The following is a 21,488-nucleotide window of genomic DNA, read 5'->3' on the forward strand; positions in this document are numbered from 1 at the left end:
TTCATCAGCAATGACTTCATACACACTATGAGGCTCGTTTATTGCAGTATGAACAATGGCCATAAGAATCTCTATCTGTCACTATTTGCACGTAATACTGCCAAAGTCACACCCTAAACTGAAGTTGTGTAACTGCTGAGCTTAAGTGTAACTCACTGAAAAAGTGTCAATCTCTCTTTCTTTAGTGTATCGTTCCTGTGGATCAGAGGAATTTCGCTGCGGGGATGGCCGCTGTCTTCTCAGCTCTCAATGGGAGTGTGACAGCTATGCAGACTGTCCCGACCACTCTGACGAACTGCCTCTGAACCTCAAATGTCTGGCGGCAGGTAAGACTGCTGTTTGGCTCGCTACTGGAATCTCTTCATCAGTGTCAGCAGCAGCACCACTCGCCCAGGAAAATCGGCGGGGACATATGGCGGAAACTAAAGGCGCTAAAACCAGGAGAGCTTCCTTGAAAGGAATTAATCTGTCTAGATCCATTGTCAGGTCAAAAACATCCCCCAACTTTGTTGAGAAATTACAGGGCATTGTGCCAGTGACAGTCATGTCTTGCTCTTTTTAGGAAGCTTGTGCAATGGCTCCTTCTTCATGTGCTCCAATGGTCGCTGCATCTCGGAGGGGAACCTCTGTGATGGGAGAGATGATTGTGGAGACCGATCGGATGAGAGGAACTGTGATGTGAACGAATGCTTGAATCGCAGAGTTAGTGGGTGCACACAGGACTGCCAAGATCTTCCTGTGGGATACAAGGTAAGTGACCAGAGGACTAGTCATGGTTCAGTAGCTTGAAAGTCCATTCTTTCTCAGAATTACTTGCTGGCTACACTTGGTCCTTAAAGCCCAATTCATCCTGCAAAAGCTTAAACCAGATGGAAACATGGCAAAATATGGAAAAAACATAGTCAACGAACTTGTCACCTCTCCAAATGTCAGTGAATCCACTGCACTGCAGTGTTCATTTGTAAATATGAGTCACAGCTGTAATGTTTGCTACTTCCTACAGTGTGACTGTGTGTGGCATCATAATATTCAATTTATTAAATCACTAAAGTCTGACATTTTAATTCATAGACTTAACTGACCCACAGTTCTAAGCTTCAGTATCATTAGTATCAGGTGAAATCTGCAGGTAATATTATTAATAGCGTGGGCATTAATAATAAATGACTGATAATGTATCAAGCTTAACTTTGCACGTAATTAAACAGATAAAGGAGAGCATACATACATTTAGTTTCTCCTTTATTTTTTGGATAACCTTGATCATCGCTGTAAGGAGAGTCTAATGAAATGCCAACAACTCTCTGTGCTCCCTCACTGTGGCGGGCGATTGTGCAGTGCCTGGCAACGGTGGCGTGTGATGTTAGGGTTGAATCCAGGTCAAGGCCACGTCCGCTGGAGTGCTCCGGTGGCCGTCACTGTTGTCAGCCTGCTGCAGTTTATTCCTCCATTCCTGGGTTCCCCTCTCCTACTCTTCCATAAGACGGTGCTCACTGCATCAGAAAACTGGCTGAAAGCACAGAAAAACCTCTCTTCCCTGTCATATGAGGGGCAGAGCTGGACAGAGAGCACATCAATGCAGGCCCTTAGTTCATCCATTTGTGGCCTGAACAGGGAGATCAGCAGAAAGGCCCTCAAGGTTATAACTGTGGATAAGAAAGGGATTTGCTGTGGGTCCATAGCAGCTGATACAAGCACTTTGAGTTTTTATTTTTTATTTTTTTTGGAAGGGGGGGGGGGCTGGTCACTGAAATGCAATGGAATTTTTGAGCCATAGCATAGTATGTCTATATCACGGCTTTGATGTCATCATATATGTTTGATGTTAGATTTTTGAAACATTTTCATTCCTGACCTTCAGTACTTTGAGAAAAATGTAATGGAGTCTGAAATATATTGTCCGCTGTTACTGACTGATCTAAAATAACTGTACAGGCACATCCTCTTTAAGCACACTGCCTATATAACATAGCCACAGTGAAGCATTGTATAATAAAAGAACTCAAGGTCTTTCAGACATGCCTACACCAGTCAGAACATAGAATTTGAATGATCTGTTTCATAATTAACTTTTTAATAGCTAAGTGGGGGTGTCAGAATGTCAGTCTTGTCTTGCATGTTTTTTACCTTCATGATTAAATCTCTACCATTTTTTGTGTTTTTATATCATCAGTGTAAATGCTGGCCTGGTTTCTACCTGAAGGATGATGGAAAGACGTGTGTGGATGTTGACGAATGCTCCACCGTCCTTCCCTGTAGCCAGCGCTGCATCAACACTTACGGCTCCTTTAAGTGCATGTGTGTGGATGGCTATGAAGCCTTGGAGCGCAACCCCAATACATGCAAGGCTCTGTCAGGTCAGGTGATTTTTCATCTTTTAATTTGCAAAGTTTCAGTCTGTTACTGTAAGTCCCATCAGCCCTTTGACGTTGCATGTTCCTCATTTTAGCTGAAGAGCCTTTTCTCATTATGGCTGACCACCACGAGATCCGGAAGCTGAGTGTGGATGGCTCAAATTACACCATCCTAAAACAGGTGAGCAATATCTGCATATCTGAGGAGGACAAGTGTTCACCATTATTAGATTGACACACTGCTAAAGCCAGGCCCACAACTACAGGAGTTTTAAAACCCTAGCCAATTTTGAAATGGAGTTGCATCATGCAGATACGAAAAGAAACTTCACAGATGATCTCTCTTATCTCAGACACACACACACTACAAGGTTTGAAAATGATGGTGCATCACACACTACAGAGTATTATAAGATTATTATGCCAGGAGGAGCATGAATGCACCACCTCAAATGATCCTAGGGTGAAGCAGATGTTAAAAAAAACAGAGACATGGTGCAAGTAATGCTTTGCAGTGAGAAAAAAAAACAAAAATAGAAGGCTAAATTAGTATGGAGTATGGATGAGAAAATAGTTAATTGTCAATACAGGTCGTCTATTTTTCAGCAAGAAATGGAGGTGAGATTTTACCTGTCAGTTTCAATATCTGTCAACAGTAGTATGCTAGCTAACGTTAGCCTGAAGGACAAATAATTCCAATAACTCCACAAATAATTTCAAACATGTTTGAAATTATTTGGGCGGCCCCAATGCAGCTGTGAGCAGTTTAGAAGGTTTAAGCCTAGAGCTGTAAAACTTGCACATAAGTAGGTAATATGAGGCAAACATCAGCACCAACCAAGGTCCCTGTCCAAATCTCCTGTACTCTCAGAGCATTTTAAGAGGCATCCACAGATAATCAAACTACTATCTTGTCCTCTTATTCTTCCCTGCCTCTTGTACACAGTCTGTCAGCTATATATTGAGGACGTATGTGTTTAAATAGGTGTTGTATGAAAGACAGTGTAATTTTGCCAAATGCTAAATGTGTGGAGGAAACAGTACCTTTGCAGGGAGCATCAGAAGATAATACCAGTGATACCTTATTGAATACTTAATGCAATGTTTTGAATTGCAGAAATGATAAACAAAAATGTAAGCTGTGTGATGTCCTTGGATAAAGTTGTAACATTATGATAGATAAACGAAATTATGTATTAAAAAAGGCATAAATGCTGGAATGTTTGCAGCCTGCTTCAAATCAGTCAGTATGCTCCAGTCTACTTACCCTCTGATGTCGGCTATCCTTGGTCAGAGAAGCATCTGATTCAGCTACACAAGCCCCCTTTTCACTGAAAATGATGTATCATCTCAAATAAAGACATTCAGCATTACTGGGCAAAGCAAAAAAAAAAAAATCTGTGCATTGGTCATTGTACTCCTCAGTTTCAAGTAATAATTTTCACTGCAAAGTTTTGTGATTAAACCTGAAAATACTGCACAACCTTTGTAAAATATTGTTCCGTTTAAATTAGATGTTCGCCGTCCATCATTATTTCCCAGCCCCCATCACATGGGCAAAGGAAACTGGCCATTCTGATTGGCAGAGAACAAAATCACCCTATAGAGGACCCCATGGAAAAGCTATTTCAATCATACCTAGGTCCCCTCACAGCTGCTCCGGGCAATGTTTGAATCTGGCTGTTGATTATCACAAATGGTTGGCTGTGATTTACTGTAAATCAACCTATGGGGTATCCTACAGTCTCCTCTCACAGCCGTATTAACCTCTCGACTCTATGTACTGTCTGTACTGGAGTTCTCATCAGCCACAACTCCCTTTAATCACTGCATGTTACCATTAATGGAAGCTAGAAAGGGGAATATGCACACACCTTTACTAAGTGGTGGTGGATACTTCACTGACCTCAAATCACTCTACCATGCCATTACATACCTTGTTCAGACTATATGTTCATGATATGTAAATTTCAAAATGAGCTGATCCATTCTCCCTTTGTAATGCTTTTGCTGTTAGCATAAATTTATCTTCCCCCCACATACACGAGTTACTCGCAGTATTATTATATCACTCTAACATATTGTTTAAACCCGTTAAAGCTGTAATTGGTAACCTTTATTAAAAAGAAATGTTGTATTTGCTGAAACTGTCACTATATCCACACAGTAGTACTGTACATACACACAACATGTGGAAACAACCAATCAGAGCCGAGGAATCTCTAATGCAGCGGTCAGTGATGTCAGTCACTGTTCGTGTATTGTGGTCAAACTAGGCAGTGCAGATCAAATATGAATCAAGTTTATGTTATTGCATTACTTATTTCTCACCTCAAATATTTTCAGAAACATATTTTAGTGTACTGTTATGCTGTAAAGTGAGAAAGTTTGCTCTGGCTACCAGTTGAGCACGAACAAAGCACCTCCCGCCGCAGTTTACGAGCAGTGATTGACATGATTGACAGCTGCATTAGAGACTCCTCAGCTCTAATTGGTTGTTTTCCTTCAGCCCCAGTAGATTCTAGCAAATTAGCATTACAAGGAAGAGGAGGAACATTTTTTATTTTTTTCACAGATTATCTGTCTTATGTACTACTGTGTGGATTTAGTGACAGTTTTTAGCAAATTTGACAGTTATCTTAAAAAACATTGCCACTGTAGTTTTGAATGTATTTTAGAGCTGCTCTGTTTCTGTTCTCCTACTTAATTTATACTTTTTCGATGTGGTTATTTAGAGCTCCAACATCAGGCTCTGGCTCAGCACGGAATGTGATTACCTGGGATAATATTTTGCATTAAGTAAGTTAGGCTTTCCATGAGTTGTCTGATAAAATGACTCATGGAAAGCAATCAGTGAGTTTCAACAAAATGTTCTCAGATTAATTGGCAACTGTAGTACTGAGAAATGACTTACAAAGTTCTACATTAAGTACAATATCAGTAAGTTTTAGCATGTTGCAGCTGATGACTGTGGTGGCTGTTATTGTAGAAATTACAACTTTTATACCTCAAAAGTGGGGATTTAAATGAATATTTCCCTGCTGATGATCATTTCATAAAACTGGGCTGTCTATGCAGTAGAAAGATGCAAATACTTTTGAATTTGGTGCTACATGAGCAGAAAAAACAAAGACAAAGGGCTGTGGCTTTTGATTGTCTTCAAGAGGTAGAAAACCATGTCTGTTAACATTTTAAAAGTGACGCAGTAAGTTCATTTTTTAGTTAAGTAGCTTAATTTTACGTTTGATCTTAGTTTTTTCAGCCTTAGTTTACACAACACAGGAAACAGTATGGCACCCAAGGAAGTACAATCTGTAGTTCAACCAACAGCACAAGAACCAGGGACAATCTCCAGATGACGCATTTCATGTCATCCAGCAGGTTTTCGTTGGCAAATGAGCAGGGAGATCCGGGCGCTGGCAAGATGGAGGGATGTATAACATAATTCATTTACACACACAACCAACATTGTAATGATACAGAGCTGGTTGGAGATCTACAAAGTATCCCTTTAAAGCCTGGATCGTTAGCCAAAAGCTAAATCAAACTTAAGTCAATCGGCAATAAAAACTGACTGCATCCACCACCCCTAAGGTTTCACTGTCAGACATGTCTTATTTTAGGAAGAAAAATAGTGGAACAGGAAATCAATGGTGTTTTGACAGTGATGTCGATTTGAATGCTTGCACTTAAAAAACCTGTATACACACACACACACACACAAACACACACTATTATACTATTTATACAATCTTTTTAATTTTTTTATTTGCATTTTATTTTTTTTCATATCCATTTTCAGAACAGTTAAAAGCTTGTGATTCATTTTGTAGTTGGTTGGTTTCTATACTGTCCACAGGGAAAATGAGTAGGAGATGTATTTCTGGATAGAGACACTGATAAAAGGAGCATGCAGGTTTCATCTCTATAGCTGACGCTTGCAGTGGAGAAGGGTTCCCCCAGGACACTTTGGCGCCTGTCTGTGAGGGTGTTGATGATCTGATGAAGATGTCTCATTTCGCCTGTCAGATTATCTGACACCTTTTCTCGGCACCCACAGTGCGAGACACCAGGGTGGGGGCACTTGTTTGGTGAGCGGCTGTGTCTGACTGACAGTGGGGTCCTGTGAGCATGACAGAGTAGGGAAGTACCTCACTCTTCGGCTTTGATAGGACTATGACTTCACAGAACATTTAAGACTTCACTGGCTCTTCAAATGCTCTGTATAGCTGAAAGCATTGGAACCTATGGGAAAACCACCTAAATCAATATTGCTTGTACAGTAAATACCACTTCACACACAGATACTGTAGAGGTTGGCCTTTTCTATACTCTGTTTCTCATCCTGTTGGTATTTCCATCTCTAGGCATTTCAAGTAATGAATTAAACTTGATCTTACTAGATTGGTTTAATCAGTTTGACAAGTGCAACAGCTTCAGTTCTCTGTCAGTGTCTACCTACACAGATGGTGAGCAGGCAGTGTTGAGTATTATGGGTCACCTGCATTTTTGGCAGCTCTTATAACACAATCATGGGTTTTACTTGTGTAAAATAGAAGGAAATAGACTTGAAACGTGAAAGTACAATTCATGTTGCGTTAACGTGCATAATGTGAGAAAAAGCCATTACACCGCCTGCATATTCAGCTGTTTTTAATGAGGAGTGCATCTGTCAGACGAACGACTGAAACCACAGCTGAAGCTGCTAGCGTTTCTATTAATCCATCTATTAAAAAGGAATACTTCACCCATAAAATGACCATTTGTATATTAGTCAGTCACGACGTGTTAAGTTAAATTCGTGAAGAAAACTCTTTTTCATGCATGCATTTTCACTAAAACCCTTATATTTTAAAACTGTGTTTGGGAAGTACTGAGCGTACAACTGGATAAATGAGACTTGCATTACACTACATGAGTTGTGCGAGAGTTTTTAAACACATGTTTTGATATAGTTCTACTGTTGTTAAGCGTGGTCTTGAATCAATCCATGTTTGCTGCCTTTTGTGGAGGCGTGCAAAAGTAGATTTTTTTTCATGAATTCAAGGTAACACTGCACGACTTATGATTTATTTACAAATGATTATTATGTGGATGAAGCATTCTTTTAACAGTGTGTGTGTGTTTATATTTGCTCCTTAAACCTATCATGGATATGCTGTAAAGAGAAAGTAACAATTATTTCAAACACCTGCATATTACCGTAACTTTTGTGATAATACCGGGTGGAATTTGATTATTGCTTACTCTTTCCTAAACCTTTGTTACCAAAGAAAGTGTGTTTAATTATATGTTTTTCACCATCCCAAGGCACTGAAGGTCTCTTACTGTTTAATTTTCATTGGATGTAAAAGCACCAGTGTTAAATACTTTCTCTCTTTCTCCTCTGTATCCTCAGGGCCTCAACAACATAATCCACATAGACTTTGACTACAAGAAGGAATTTATCTATTGGGTGGACTCAACCAGGCCAAGTGGTCGAAAGATCAACAGAATGCGCCTCAATGGGAGTGACCTCAAGGTACCACAGGATTTAGTTGCTGTGACTGCATGCCATATGGTGCCTTGTGCCACTTTACCCAAGATTCATTGGCTTTACTTTGCTTGGTCCCTGTCCAACTTGTATTAATTAATCTTTCCATGCTCTATCCAGATGTATTTTTTTTTACTAATTTATTTGAATTGTCAAAATGCATTGCAACAACAACTTTGTTGATTGTGACGACAAGTTGTCTGAATTTAGAGCATTTACTGTGTTGATTAAGTGGCTCATTATCACTGCTCAGCTGATGGTGGGCGCCCTTTGTCACTTTATATAGTCAACATAATGGATTTGTTCTGTCGGCAGCCAACGGCCTGTTAGCTTAACAGCAATGAATGTATGTTAATGATAATAGGAATATCATCAGTGGCTTTCAGATAAATGTAATAAGCCTAATAACACAATAGTGCTCTCTGGTGTAATCACCAAGGTTTGTCTGGGTCATGGGATAGGAGCCCAGACACAAGGGACACTGGGATGTCAGTAGAACACCTGCTGAGCCCCCATTTCACATCTCATTAGCATTGGTGTGTGGGGGTATTAGGCTCATTCGGCTCAATTACTCCCACACTCTCTGTTTGAGCCACTGCCACAGCCTAGCAAGAGGACAAACCGTCTGAGACACAGATCAGGGAGCTTCTCACATTGGGTTAATTAAAAGAGCCACTCATATCCAGTGCTACCGGTGTCGACTTGCCATATGGGGAGGAAAAGATCGGAGAGTGGAGAGTATTTCTGTGGACTTTTTCTCTGCCAAGATAGTTCATCTGACCAAGGCAAAGATTATTTGAAATCTATGGTTTAATTGAAACAATGGATAATCACAGATTTGAGAATTCACTTTGTTTACTCCATCCGTTCTTTAACAGTAAACTTAATTTGCACTGGGCTCTGTGGGTTGATTTTGATTAAAACACTTCTGGAGATACAGTCACTGATGTCACAGCAGGTAATACAATAGATGAGTGAAAACATCCACTGTGACATTAATGATTGGTTATATCCCAAAAGGTGAGATGCAGCAGTAGTTTTCTGCCTTTGTGTAATTGTGTTTACCTTCAACATCCAAAGCTAAATGTATCCAGGTCTATTCTTGGTGCTAAGCTATTATTGTTGAAACAGTCAGTGTTACATGTTGCTATAGCGCCAAAAATGCTGTTTATTCATCTGTTAACACTTACGATTGAAGAAGTATTTCACCGATACAAAGAGGGTCCTCACATAAAACTAGGCCATCTGTGCAGTGGAAAGATGCAAATTCTTTTGAGCAACAGCCCGGACAGCCAGCAAAACTCCACCGAATTACATGTTTTTTGTCATCTGTCTGAGTTTCGCTGGGGGGAGGAGGGTTATCTAGGCACTGGTTAGATGGAGGAAAGTTTACCATAGTTCATTTACACATACTACCCACATTGTTTTGATACACAGCTGGTAGAAAATTGAAAAGTCTGTGTACAAAAATTGCATACTATGCACTACATACCCAGTATGTGTACTTAAATGTACTTTTGTATAAATAAACTGGTGTATGTGACACACTGAGCTGTAATCACCATGTCACTTCTCTAGAGACTTCTTGCTGGTTGAAGATGTGTAACCATGGTAACCTTTGCCCACCTAAGCTCTAGCAGTAATTTAGAAATAAGTTTGAAACTACATTAAATGAAAAAAAAATCTTACACTGTTTTATACTTACACTTAAATTAAAGTGTTATTTACGTGACTGGGCTGTGTTGGTTGCTGTACATTGTCCTCTACTGCATTGCATTGTGGGATATTTATGCTGATGTAGTGTCTAGAGTTTGCATACTGTAAAATTTCACCGAAAATAGTATGCAGTTCACATACTATGGTTTTGAACTAAGGTTTTAGACATACTTGAAAATCTCACATACTGTTTCAACCTACTAAATAGTATGTCAGTGTGGAATTTAGGACACAGCCAGATGTCTGTGAGACAACTTCATGCATGGATCAAACATACCCTGGATTCATCTGGTCTTAATGTTTTGATTTACCACATCCAAATGTTGACATTCCTCACAAGTTAACCTTCAGTGCCACAGGAATCGATCTTTTTGATCAATAGTGAGATATTAGGGATGCAGTCAACCAGGAGGGCTTCATGTAATGAGTCTCAACTACTTTTTGCTGGAGGGGGCAGTTGTGATTTGAAAATACTGCACAATGAGTGATACTTTAGTGACTGTTTCAAGCTCAGTTTTGTCCAAATTACCGCTTAGGAGAAAGCCTAGTCTTTTGCCAAGACTATATATTTTCTTGCAAACGATGACAGAAAAGTCCTCAAAGCACATCGTGTTCCTTAATGACAGATTGGATGGGTGCTGGCATTTTTATTATTTTTTTTTGTAAAAGGGGGGTGTTTAAAGGCATTGGCTTTATCCGCCAGCTGGCACAATAATTGTTTATTCTGAACAACTGCTTTTTCAAACTCAAAGCCTAGACTGTCTTGGGGATATTGATGGAGTTCCTAGATAGTTCCTGGATTTTGTTTACATCAGTCAAATACCTTTGCATATATTTTAACCAAATCTCTCACTCAGATTAGCACAGTCAGATGAATAAGAGCATTAATGAGAGCGTCTCTCTGCTGCCTTTCATCCTATCTGCTTTAATTACAGTATTTACACTCACAGCTAAGAGATACTCATAAAAAGTGTACTTTTTTCAAATTAACTTGTGTTTTCTGTTGGAATACACAGAGTTTTACACTACCATTCATTTGCGCTTGCGCCTGTTTGTTGTATGCACTGAGGCTGAGGAATTGGAGCAGTGTAGGATGCATTTATACAGATCAGGCAATGCAGTGCATTTTTTGTAATCCTGTTTGCATAAATTTCCATCTGCATATTTACCTGTATTGCGTACACAAGTGCAAAGAGCAGATTTCATGGCTTTAGTTGGTGGACCTGCCTCTTTAAAGACAGTTTTATGCACATTGATTTTAACTTTACCCCCTTGATCTATATTATTAGCTCGTACAGTTATAAATGCATATCAAAATACAATTTGTATGTGATTAAGAGTCACTACAAGTCAGTACTGACTGAGTAAGATTAATTATATTCTTAGTAAAGTCAGCCGATACTGAAGCTGTCATACAGCAGCAGGAATGATTTGTGCCCTCCATCTGTAGCCTCTAATTTGAGAAATGTGCTATGCATAATTATGCATGGGTCAAACTACACTGGTACCTTAATTAATTAGTTAAATCTTTAGACACAGCTTCTCCATCTGACTAAATACGCGCACTAACTGCTTGTCTTCACTCCGCACCAGTAAACTTTTTCACAAGTCCAAGTGAAATGATTAAGATAAAAGCAGGCATAACTTGAATTCTGACCTTAATGATGTTTTGATGTTTTCAACTTTTTGGCCCAACTCTATGGGAAGTCAAATTATGCAATATGTAAGGAGCTCAAATAGACTATTAATAATTAATTAGACATTTTCAACAATGTTAGCAGGTGTGACAATACTGTGCACACACAAACACAGACACATTTTATGGTCATACTAGTTACAGAAGATGTACTTACTTTACAGTTATACAACATATACTATATTTAATCACACCAGAACAGTGCTCTATATGGAACATGTATTAGAAAAAAAGAGCCCAGCTTCTGGTCTGCAGTTATGGTCATTAATGACTGTCCTGCAGTACCCTTCGGCAGCTGTGCATCACAAAGGAAATGCATGTGTAGCCATTACTATGGCAACACGTGTAGTTCCGATCCCAAAGACATCACGTGGATGTTCACTTTTGCTCTGGATGTTAATAGGGCTTGTGTGTAATGTGGTTAAAGAATAGACGCACTTTGATTTGATGGCAGAGAATATCGCATCTCACCGAGCACATACTCAACGCTCTAGATTGGTGTCTATGAGATGCAAAAAATGGGTTCTGAGTGATTCAGATCTTTTTATATCTGTCAGGGTTGAAATAATTTGCTCCTGCCTGACAGAGAAAGACCTATCCTTTGTACATGCTCTTATGTTTGTCAGTAAACTAATGAAAGAGCCAATTTGGTTCAAATGCCATCAATTTTTTTACATCTATTCATGGAAGAACCTAGAGCAGTTCTTAGATAGACAAGATAGGCAAACCTTCATTCTTTAACTGACCTCCCTCTCCCTGCATTACTAGATAGTCCACAAAACAGCAGTGCCCAGCGCCTTAGCAGTGGACTGGATAGGAAAAAATCTGTACTGGTGTGATGCTGAAAGGAAGACACTGGAAGTGTCCAAGGCCAATGGCCTCTACCCTACCGTTCTGATCAGTTCTGGCCTTAAGAACCCCACGGATCTAGCTCTGGACCCTCAGACAGGGTAAGCACATTATCATTACTGTAAGGTTCACCATAATGCTTTAGTGTTTTCTTAATAAGGATTGGTTTCACAGCTTGAGGGAGAACGGGGATAGAGTTACTCTTTTCAGATGATTAACTTGGAAACTGTTAGATCCACCTCTCATTTGTGGTGTTTCATTTTGTGTCAGTACTACTTTTTATTCCCATCACGTTTGCCTGTTGTTGTATTTAACTCTTTGAACTGTGCTATACTTCTGACTAGGTACGTGTTCTGGGTAGACTGCTGTGAACCCCCGCACATTGGGCGTATTGGCATGGATGGCCGAGGGCAAACGGTTATCATTGACACAGAGATCTATAGCCCCACTGCACTCACTATCGATTACACCAACAAGAGGCTCTACTGGGCAGACGACAACCACATCCTGCTTGCCAACATGGATGGCACCCAAAGACGCAAAGGTGAGACTAAGGTGTTTGTGTTAAAGGAATAGTTTAGGGGGAAGTACACCTTGATACCATCCCAAATCTGTCTGTTAAATGTAACGCTGGTGTCAGCAGCTGCTAAGCTTAGCTAAGCACAAAGACGAGCTCTACTTGTTTCAAATCTGATCTTTTATTTGTGTTGTAGATAATAAACTCTAACTCCCATAGTTAGACTTAAAAGCTACCGTAGAAAGCTTTTTAAGCAAATATAACAAAAATTGTAACTGTCACTGTTTACTGACAGTAGTACATAAGGCAGATCTATGGAAAGAATATATCCTGCCTCCTCTTAGTGCTTCTAATGGCATTTGCAAGAGTCACGTAAACAACCATCAGGGCCAAATCATGTCAATCACTGCTTGCTCAGGCTGCCATGTTGTAAACACTCAAGCCAAAACAAAGCACCACTTACCAGCTGGGTCACAAACTTTCTCATTTACAGCTAAACAGTACACTAAAATATGTTTCTGAAAACATTTGAGGTCCTCAGCTCTGATTGGCAGGTTTCATCCAGACGTGGTGGATTCTTGCAAATGCCATTAGAAGCATTAGGAGGAAAAGGAGGAATGTGATTTTTTCAAGGATTATTTGTCCCATGTACTTCTGTGCGTTAGAGGGACAGCAAATACGACAAAAAGTAACTTTTATAAAAGTTACCAACTACAGCTGTAAATTTAAAGAAAAAGAAAGCTGGTGTATTGGGGTATTAGAAGATTAGAAGAACAAATCATCAGTTAACCTGATAAATGGCCCTGTTGTGGGTGTGCGGATTGGAAATTTCAACCCCTGTTGCTAGACATCGTCAATGAAATTTGTGCCACATGGTTTGCGAATCCCTGGTTGCTAGATTTAATAAAAAATGATTTAACTGAAGCTTGCCATGGCCATTTGTCCCTCTCCAGTGTCCTATGATCACATCCAAGGGGTAATGGCCCTGACTTTGTTTGAGGACTTTGTGTATTGGACGGATGGGAAGTCCAAATCACTACGACGTGCTCACAAGACAACCGGCGCTCAAGGGATGGAGCTCCTCAACTCCTGGCAAGCCATCAAATCCATCAAGGTCTACCACTCCCTGCGTCAGCCTGAAGGTAAGAAGTCCATCTGGCGCTCGTGTTCATGCAGTCCTCCCATGCCGTTGTTGTTGTGGGCCTCCTTTATAGTTTCAAGAAGAAAATGATTTGTGTTGTACAGTTTGAACTCAGTAAGGTACTTCTGTTTTTCTGTACAGTACCCAAGCACCAGTGTCAGATTGCAAACGGAGGATGCAGCCACCTGTGTCTTCTATCTCCTGGTGGGGAGCACAAATGTGCCTGTCCCACTAATTTTTACTTGGCTGCTGACAATAAGACCTGCCTCTCCAACTGCACCTCCAGTCAGGTCTGAGCATGTTGTTGCTTTTCTATCCTGATCAGTACATTTCCCCCCCTAAGGGCAATTTGCTTTACTCTCATATGCTTTCCTCTTCTGACATGTGCTGTAGGTCCAAGGAAATGCTTGTGTATTGATTTTGACTTTGGCTTTGAAGACTGTTGAAGCTTAAACCGAGAGTCAAATATTCATGTTGACTTTAAATTCTGCGTTATGTTTTATGTTTGTCTGTGATACTAATAGTTTCGCTGCGGGACAGATGAGTGTATCCCTTTTTGGTGGAAGTGTGACACGGTAGATGACTGTGGAGATGGATCAGATGAACCTGCTGACTGCCGTGAGTGTCGTGTTATTCAAAGGTTGGCTTTAAAATTGTATATCTGAGGAAGTCAACTGCTATTTTGGTAAGCTTTGAAGTATATTAAAATTGAATATTTGAACTGTGTTACTGTCCTTTCTTCCGATTTGCTTTCAGTGTAATGTCTTCTTCTTCTTGTCGTTGTTAATATGTTTAGCATCTCTATGTGTGCTGATTGAATTCTTAAAGTATAAACCCTGAGATACAGTTATAATCCTTCTCAACAGCTGAATTCAAATGTCAGCCCGGGCGTTTTCAGTGTGGTACTGGCCTTTGTGCTCTCCCTCCATTTATCTGCGATGGAGAGAATGACTGTGGTGACAACTCAGACGAAGCTAACTGTGGTAAGGATGGGAGCGCTATTACTGTTTAAGTGGAAAATCTAAGAGGTTCCTTTTGAGCTTTTTGTTATTTATTGCTCTTTGCTGATTGCTGTGCTGTTCCTGCATTTGCAGAAAACCTGTCTCAATTACAGAATCAATTAAACCGTGTGTCCGGTGCTGTCATGTATTTTCTATCAATGGTGCTATTTAGTGCTAAGACAATTAGTCAATGAATTAATTAGCTGATCACCAGAACACGAATCAAGGCCAGATTTAATAATTGATTCATTGTTTAAATAATTTATCATGCCAAATCATGTTTATTGGAAATCTTTAGGCTTTTGGTTGTTTGTCAGACAGAACAAGCAGTTTGAAGACGTCACCTTGGGTTCTTAGAACATCATCGGTGACACATTTGCACTGTTTGTTAACATTCAATGGAGAAATCATAAATAGATGCAGCCCTTATCCTGTTTTCTTCATGTCCATTTTTTTATTCAATTAAAACTACAAATAAGAAATACTTCATCAGCACTGTGGGTTTACAAAACCTTTAACACAAATGTAAGACTTTGCATAAACTGTCTGTGTTGTAGGTTGTAACACTACCGGTCAACAATCATAGAATAGATGCTTAGCTTTGTCTGGTGTCCTATTTCTTATTGATGCAACCTCCCGCTGCTCCTGCCCGTTTTGTCTTTCAGAGACATACATCTGTCTGTCGGGCCAGTTCAAGTGCACCAGGAAACAGAAATGCATCCCTCTTAACCTGCGCTGCAACGGTCAGGACGACTGTGGAGATGGAGAGGATGAGACAGACTGCCGTAAGGCACTGCATTATTACTTTCAGACTTATTGTCTTAGAAATGGCTCTACTGAGCTTTTAGACTGGGAAGTGACTCAGTATATCCCCCGTTTGATCAGTCTGCCCCAACATTGATGCAAAAACCTAGATAAAAGTAGCTATTTTAAGGTTTCCGATGTTTTTGTTTTAAAGATATAAGCTAGTGGATTAAAAATAAATCACCTTAATTATCTGTATTCATCCGGTTCATTTACTTCTCTGCTTGAACAGACTATATGACGACATTAACATTACATAGGCTTCATTAGGTATTCCAAAGGCAGCCCTTGTCATGAGCCTGTTCCTGTGAAAAGGGATTAGATATTGAATCACACAGAGGATAAGAACAGATTTTCTCTGCCATGATGTAACTCATCAGAATATCACAGTCCATTCAAGTCTTTCAGAGTGCTGCATTTGTCTTGCATGTGATTGCAAGAAGGGTCAGAGTGGGGGGAGAGAATGCAAGAAAGTAAGGGGGAGAAAGAGCGGCTTGAAAAAAAAAAGGCTTTAATTAAAGTGAAGCTAATTACTTCACCCCTTCTTAGACTTCCACAATGATTGGATGTGGTTTTGAATGCACTTTTGTAATAAGCACTGCACTACTGAAATTAAAATGCTATCAGAAACAATGTGAGGTTTTATAACAAACAACCACTTGCCATATTAATACACTGAAAAGGTATGCGAGTGTTTTGGAGCAATTAATGGCTGCATCATTGGCTCTGATATCACTGTGGATTTATGAGCACGCAAATTACTTGAGTTATTTCTACAAATCCAAACATACTGCCCATCTTTCTGCTATAGCTGAAAGCACCTGCTCCCCAGACCAGTTCCAGTGCAAGGCCTCAATGCACTGCATCTCCAAACTCTGGGTTTGTGATGAGGACCCTGACTGCGCAGACGGGTCAGACGAGGCTAATTGCGGTGAGTTGTGGAAACCCACTTAACCATAAATCACACCTCTTCACTTATTTTTCAGTTAAAGGGGGAAGAATCTGATTTAATCTGAATTAATTTTACACTTGGCTTCACTCTGGTCTGACTCAGTCCTTCTGTGTGTTCTCACCGCCTATCTCACGGTGTGCTGAGGGAGAATGCCGTGAAGGACAGCTGTCCCTTTTGTCAATAAGAGCTCCGCATTATGATCTCAGTTTGCATGGCATTTTTAGCAGCTGTCAGTGTTTAAATGCTGCCCTCCCACATACAAAAGCCATTATTACCGGGGCAGGGCACCTTGAGAACTTTCTTTCTTTTTCAACAGAAAAAGCACTATGCACCAAAATTATATTTGCTAGACATGCCTCTGTAAAGAGCAAAAGTTCTTCAACAAGACAACTTCATAGTATTTCAAAGCTCTGTAAAGTCTTAGAAAGAAGTACAGACCAATCATCCTGTCAAAAACATCCAATATTTCAATATATCAAGAGTAAGAATAAAGAAAATACACTATTATGCTCTGTGACACTGCATTGATTCTTAAAATCACTGTCAGTTTTTAATTGATACTTTATGTGCCAAGATTTCCATTTTGTAATGTACCATTCAACTCTTCCACTCCAGTATAACATGTTGCTAACGTAAACACAAAGAACACGGGCCTATCAATCAGGCAGAACTGAAAAGAGCGCACCACAAAATCCTAAAATTAGATGTTAAAAAAAATCACAATATATCGTCTTGCTTACAGTATCCCAGTACATCACAATATATAGAATTTTAACCCCTGTATCGTGATACGTATCGTATTACCAGATTGTTGACAATACACAACTATAATTTTAAAAACACACAAGAAATATGCACAAAGACTAATCTTACTTGACCCTAAGTCTTTTGCTGTTGGGCTCATAACCAGAAAAAACAAATTATAGTAAAAATGAATGTGCACTCAATTTGCTTTACACCTAAAAAAGTATTGCACTGTTATGGAACAAGATCCACAGACTGAGCTCTCCTCCATAGATAAGATGGCTGTTGCACTGTTTCTGTTACATGTTCTATACAACTTGTATGTTAACATAATTAAACAGCCAGCCAAACTCGATTTTCACAAGCCAGGAAGCGAGGCCTTGCTCCTTTATTGACCATCTTCACGCATGACAGGTGAAAACATTTGAATGAAACTGTAATTAACAGACAACAGAAAAGACTTATAATGTGTCCTAATTAGCAGAGCAAAGTTGCGGTCTAAAAACAACGATACAGCTGGTCAATGAGTGCTAACACTAGCCATCAACAACGTTAAAAATAAATCATATACTAACACGGTCGTACATTAGCATGTAAATTAGCGTCACTGAAACACCACAGTAAATCACTGGTAATAACAACGCACACCAACAAACTAATTCTGTACGTAGAAAGTGAACCCACATCAACTTACAGCCATTACTTTCAAGGGCTTACGAAAAGTGTAAGATGGGAGAGAAGCTCTCGTAATTCATGTTCAGTAAACAAAACAGTGTGCTAATGTGTGTCTATTTGGATATATTTCAGTAAAAATGATTCTCTATTATTACAAGTAATGCACATTAACCCTTTTTTTACTGACTTAAATCAGAGAGTGGAACAGCTGTTATCAAGCCCTCCATTAGAAAGGATAAATTGCATATTTGAAAATATATGGAGGCCATTTATTAATTATGTTAAGGATATAGACTTAACAGACGATCAAGTGAATGACTTCATTTTGTGGCGAATGCAGTTTCCGAACTTGTAGAATTTTTATTTTTCTTCTAAATACCCGATATATTTTGCATCTATTGCAATAAATATACTGTACAGAATGGTTTGTTAAGACAGGAGGAGCATTCTTGTTTTGATGGGATTTTTTCCTGTATTTTGTGTCAGAGCAGTTATTTTAAGTTGTGTTATACAGTACAGGCCAAAAGTTTGGACACACCTTCTCATTCAATGCGTTTTCTTTATTTTCATGACTATTTACATTGTAGATTCTCACTGAAGGCATCAAAACTATGAATGAACACATGTGGAGTTATGTACTTAACAAAAAAAGGTGAAATAACTGAAAACATGTTTTATATTCTAGTTTCTTCAAAATAGCCACCCTTTGCTCTGATTACTGCTTTGCACACTCTTGGCATTCTCTCCATGAGCTTCAAGAGGTAGTCACCTGAAATGGTTTTCCAACAGTCTTGAAGGAGTTCCCAGAGGTGTTTAGCACTTGTTGGCCCCTTTGCCTTCACTCTGCGGTCCAGCTCACCCCAAACCATCTCGATTGGGTTCAGGTCCGGTGACTGTGGACGCCAGGTCATCTGCCGCAGCACTCCATCACTCTCCTTCTTGGTCAAATAGCCCTTACACAGCCTGGAGGTGTGTTTGGGGTCATTGTCCTGTTGAAAAATAAATGATCGTCCAACTAAACGCAAACCGGATGGGATGGCATGTCGCTGCAGGATGCTGTGGTAGCCATGCTGGTTCAGTGTGCTTTCAATTTTGAATAAATCCCCAACAGTGTCACCAGCAAAACACCCCCACACCATCACACCTCCTCCTCCATGCTTCACAGTGGGAACCAGGCATGTGGAATCCATCCGTTCACCTTTTCTGCGTCTCACAAAGACACGGCGGTTGGAACCAAAGATCTCAAATTTGGACTCATCAGACCAAAGCACAGATTTCCACCGGTCTAATGTCCATTCCTTGTGTTTCTTGGCCCAAACAAATCTCTTCTGCTTGTTGCCTCTCCTTAGCAGTGGTTTCCTAGCAACTATTTGACCATGAAGGCCTGATTCGCGCAGTCTCCTCTTAACAGTTGTTCTAGAGATGGGTCTGCTGCTAGAACTCTGTGTGGCCTTCATCTGGTCTCTGATCTGAGCTGCTGTTAACTTGCGATTTCTGAGGCTGGTGACTCGGATGAACTTATCCTCAGAAGCAGAGGTGACTCTTGGTCTTCCTTTCCTGGGTCGGTCCTCATGTGTGCCAGTTTCCTTGTAGCGCTTGATGGTTTTTGCGACTCCACTTGGGGACACATTTAAAGTTTTTGCAATTTTCCGAACTGACTGACCTTCATTTCTTAAAGTAATGATGACCACTCGTTTTTCTTTAGTTAGCTGATTGGTTCTTGCCATAATATGAATTTTAACAGTTGTCCAATAGGGCTGTCGGCTGTGTATTAACCTGACTTCTGCACAACACAACTGATGGTCCCAACCCCATTGATAAAGCAAGAAATTCCACTAATTAACCCTGATAAGGCACACCTGTGAAGTGGAAACCATTTCAGGTGACTACCTCTTGAAGCTCATGGAGAGAATGCCAAGAGTCTGCAAAGCAGTAATCAGAGCAAAGGGTGGCTATTTTGAAGAAACTAGAATATAAAACATGTTTTCAGTTATTTCACCTTTTTTTGTTAAGTACATAACTCCACATGTGTTCATTCATAGTTTTGATGCCTTCAGTGAGAATCTACAATGTAAATAGTCATGAAAATAAAGAAAACGCATTGAATGAGAAGGTGTGTCCAAACTTTTGGCCTGTACTGTATATTATGTAAAATGCTGTATTTCATGGTGCTTAAATTTTGAATTGAGATATTGTGGTAAGCAAAAAGAGATCAAATATATCATATATGGTCGTGAACATAGTTGCACAACAGGACTTTTGCACAATATATATGCCTGCACAAGCATTGGACAAGTCACCCCCAGTGTGTGTGTGTATGTGTGTGTGTGTGTGTGTGTGTGTGTGTGTGTGTGTGTCTGTGTGTCTGTGTGTGTCTGTGTCTGTTTAGGCCAGTTGTTGTGGCTTTAAAGATGTGACATTAGAAGAATAAGAAGTGGGTAATGTTGTCAGTATTTGTGGCTCACACAACATTGCAATTTGAGTTTCATTAAAAGGACACTCTTGCTTTGATGTTTGATGCCTCACACCTCCTCTCAATAGATTCCTTTGTAATTTTAGGTTGGTTTTATGTGGTGCTTTAATGTCAATTAACTTGAGAAGACCCTGATGCAATATTGAGTAAATGTTTATCCCACTGTGTGTAGTTTACTGACATTTGACTTTAGCCCCTCAAAGTGTATTATTTGTAGTGTTTCTCAGTGTCATCCAATAATTCATCACCAAAAAAGTTCTCAATACTTCAGAGCACTTAAAAGAGATAATGCTTCATAGCTATTTTATTTTCACTTTGAATTACCTTAGACTGTTTAAGGAAGTTTTGCTTGTTAGCACTGTAATGAGCTCTGACTTAGCAGGAAAATATTGCTGGGCTTTTTTTCCCCATGTCACATCTTTTATATGCTGTTAGTGACTGAGCTGCTTCCTAATGAATTGCTGCCTTGTGTCTTCCGCTGCTGCTCTCAGCTCTCCCTCCTGATTCTCTCCTCCTGCTGTCATGTTGGAAAGAGATCCAGGCAGAATCTGCCACCCTCCTCTTTTGACGCATCTCTTCCCTAACTGATAACAGCGTTACCTTGGCCATTATCCCTGATGATGTCTGCACTGAAATGACTTTTTAAACGGAAGCTCTCAGTTTGACTTTGAAGACCCATTCTGAGGAAGTATTGCTGGAGCAAATATCAAAGCATCTGTTCTTTTTGAAATGAATGCTATGATATTTTGGATAAGTCTATCTCTGGCCATTAATGTTTAACACTGGAATGGCCGGTTTTAGGCTGAAACACTTAAGGCCCTCAATAATTTTTCCCACAACTGCAAGCCACTGTACACACACACACACACACACACACACACCAAACTTTCAGACAGAGTCACTTCAAACAGCATATACAATACGTAAATAGAGTCAAAACACAGTCTGATTCTCACATGCCATTTTGTTGCATTGTGTGAGTGACATTTTGTGGCCTGGATCCTGACATCTCGCTGCTTACATCTCTCAATTT

General features: G+C 39.8%; 1 protein-coding gene across 8 annotated transcripts in view; it reads left to right on the forward strand.

Annotated features, from left to right (window-relative positions):
- The window catches only part of lrp1bb (low density lipoprotein receptor-related protein 1Bb), a 339,312-nt gene that overhangs the window by 271,389 nt on the left and 46,435 nt on the right, over positions 1-21,488 (forward strand). For all 8 annotated transcript variants that reach the window (XM_078174387.1, XM_078174384.1, XM_078174381.1 and 5 more), the window contains 13 exons: positions 186-326; positions 563-750; positions 2,174-2,357; positions 2,450-2,535; positions 7,753-7,875; positions 12,068-12,249; positions 12,493-12,692; positions 13,619-13,807; positions 13,948-14,096; positions 14,331-14,424; positions 14,673-14,789; positions 15,473-15,592; positions 16,423-16,542. In XM_078174387.1, the coding sequence (XP_078030513.1) occupies positions 186-326; positions 563-750; positions 2,174-2,357; positions 2,450-2,535; positions 7,753-7,875; positions 12,068-12,249; positions 12,493-12,692; positions 13,619-13,807; positions 13,948-14,096; positions 14,331-14,424; positions 14,673-14,789; positions 15,473-15,592; positions 16,423-16,542 (1,893 nt within the window). The remainder of the gene's footprint in view (positions 1-185; positions 327-562; positions 751-2,173; positions 2,358-2,449; positions 2,536-7,752; positions 7,876-12,067; positions 12,250-12,492; positions 12,693-13,618; positions 13,808-13,947; positions 14,097-14,330; positions 14,425-14,672; positions 14,790-15,472; positions 15,593-16,422; positions 16,543-21,488) is intronic.

Source organism: Epinephelus lanceolatus, chromosome 14, assembly GCF_041903045.1.
Source record: "Epinephelus lanceolatus isolate andai-2023 chromosome 14, ASM4190304v1, whole genome shotgun sequence".
NCBI lineage: Eukaryota > Metazoa > Chordata > Actinopteri > Perciformes > Serranidae > Epinephelus > Epinephelus lanceolatus.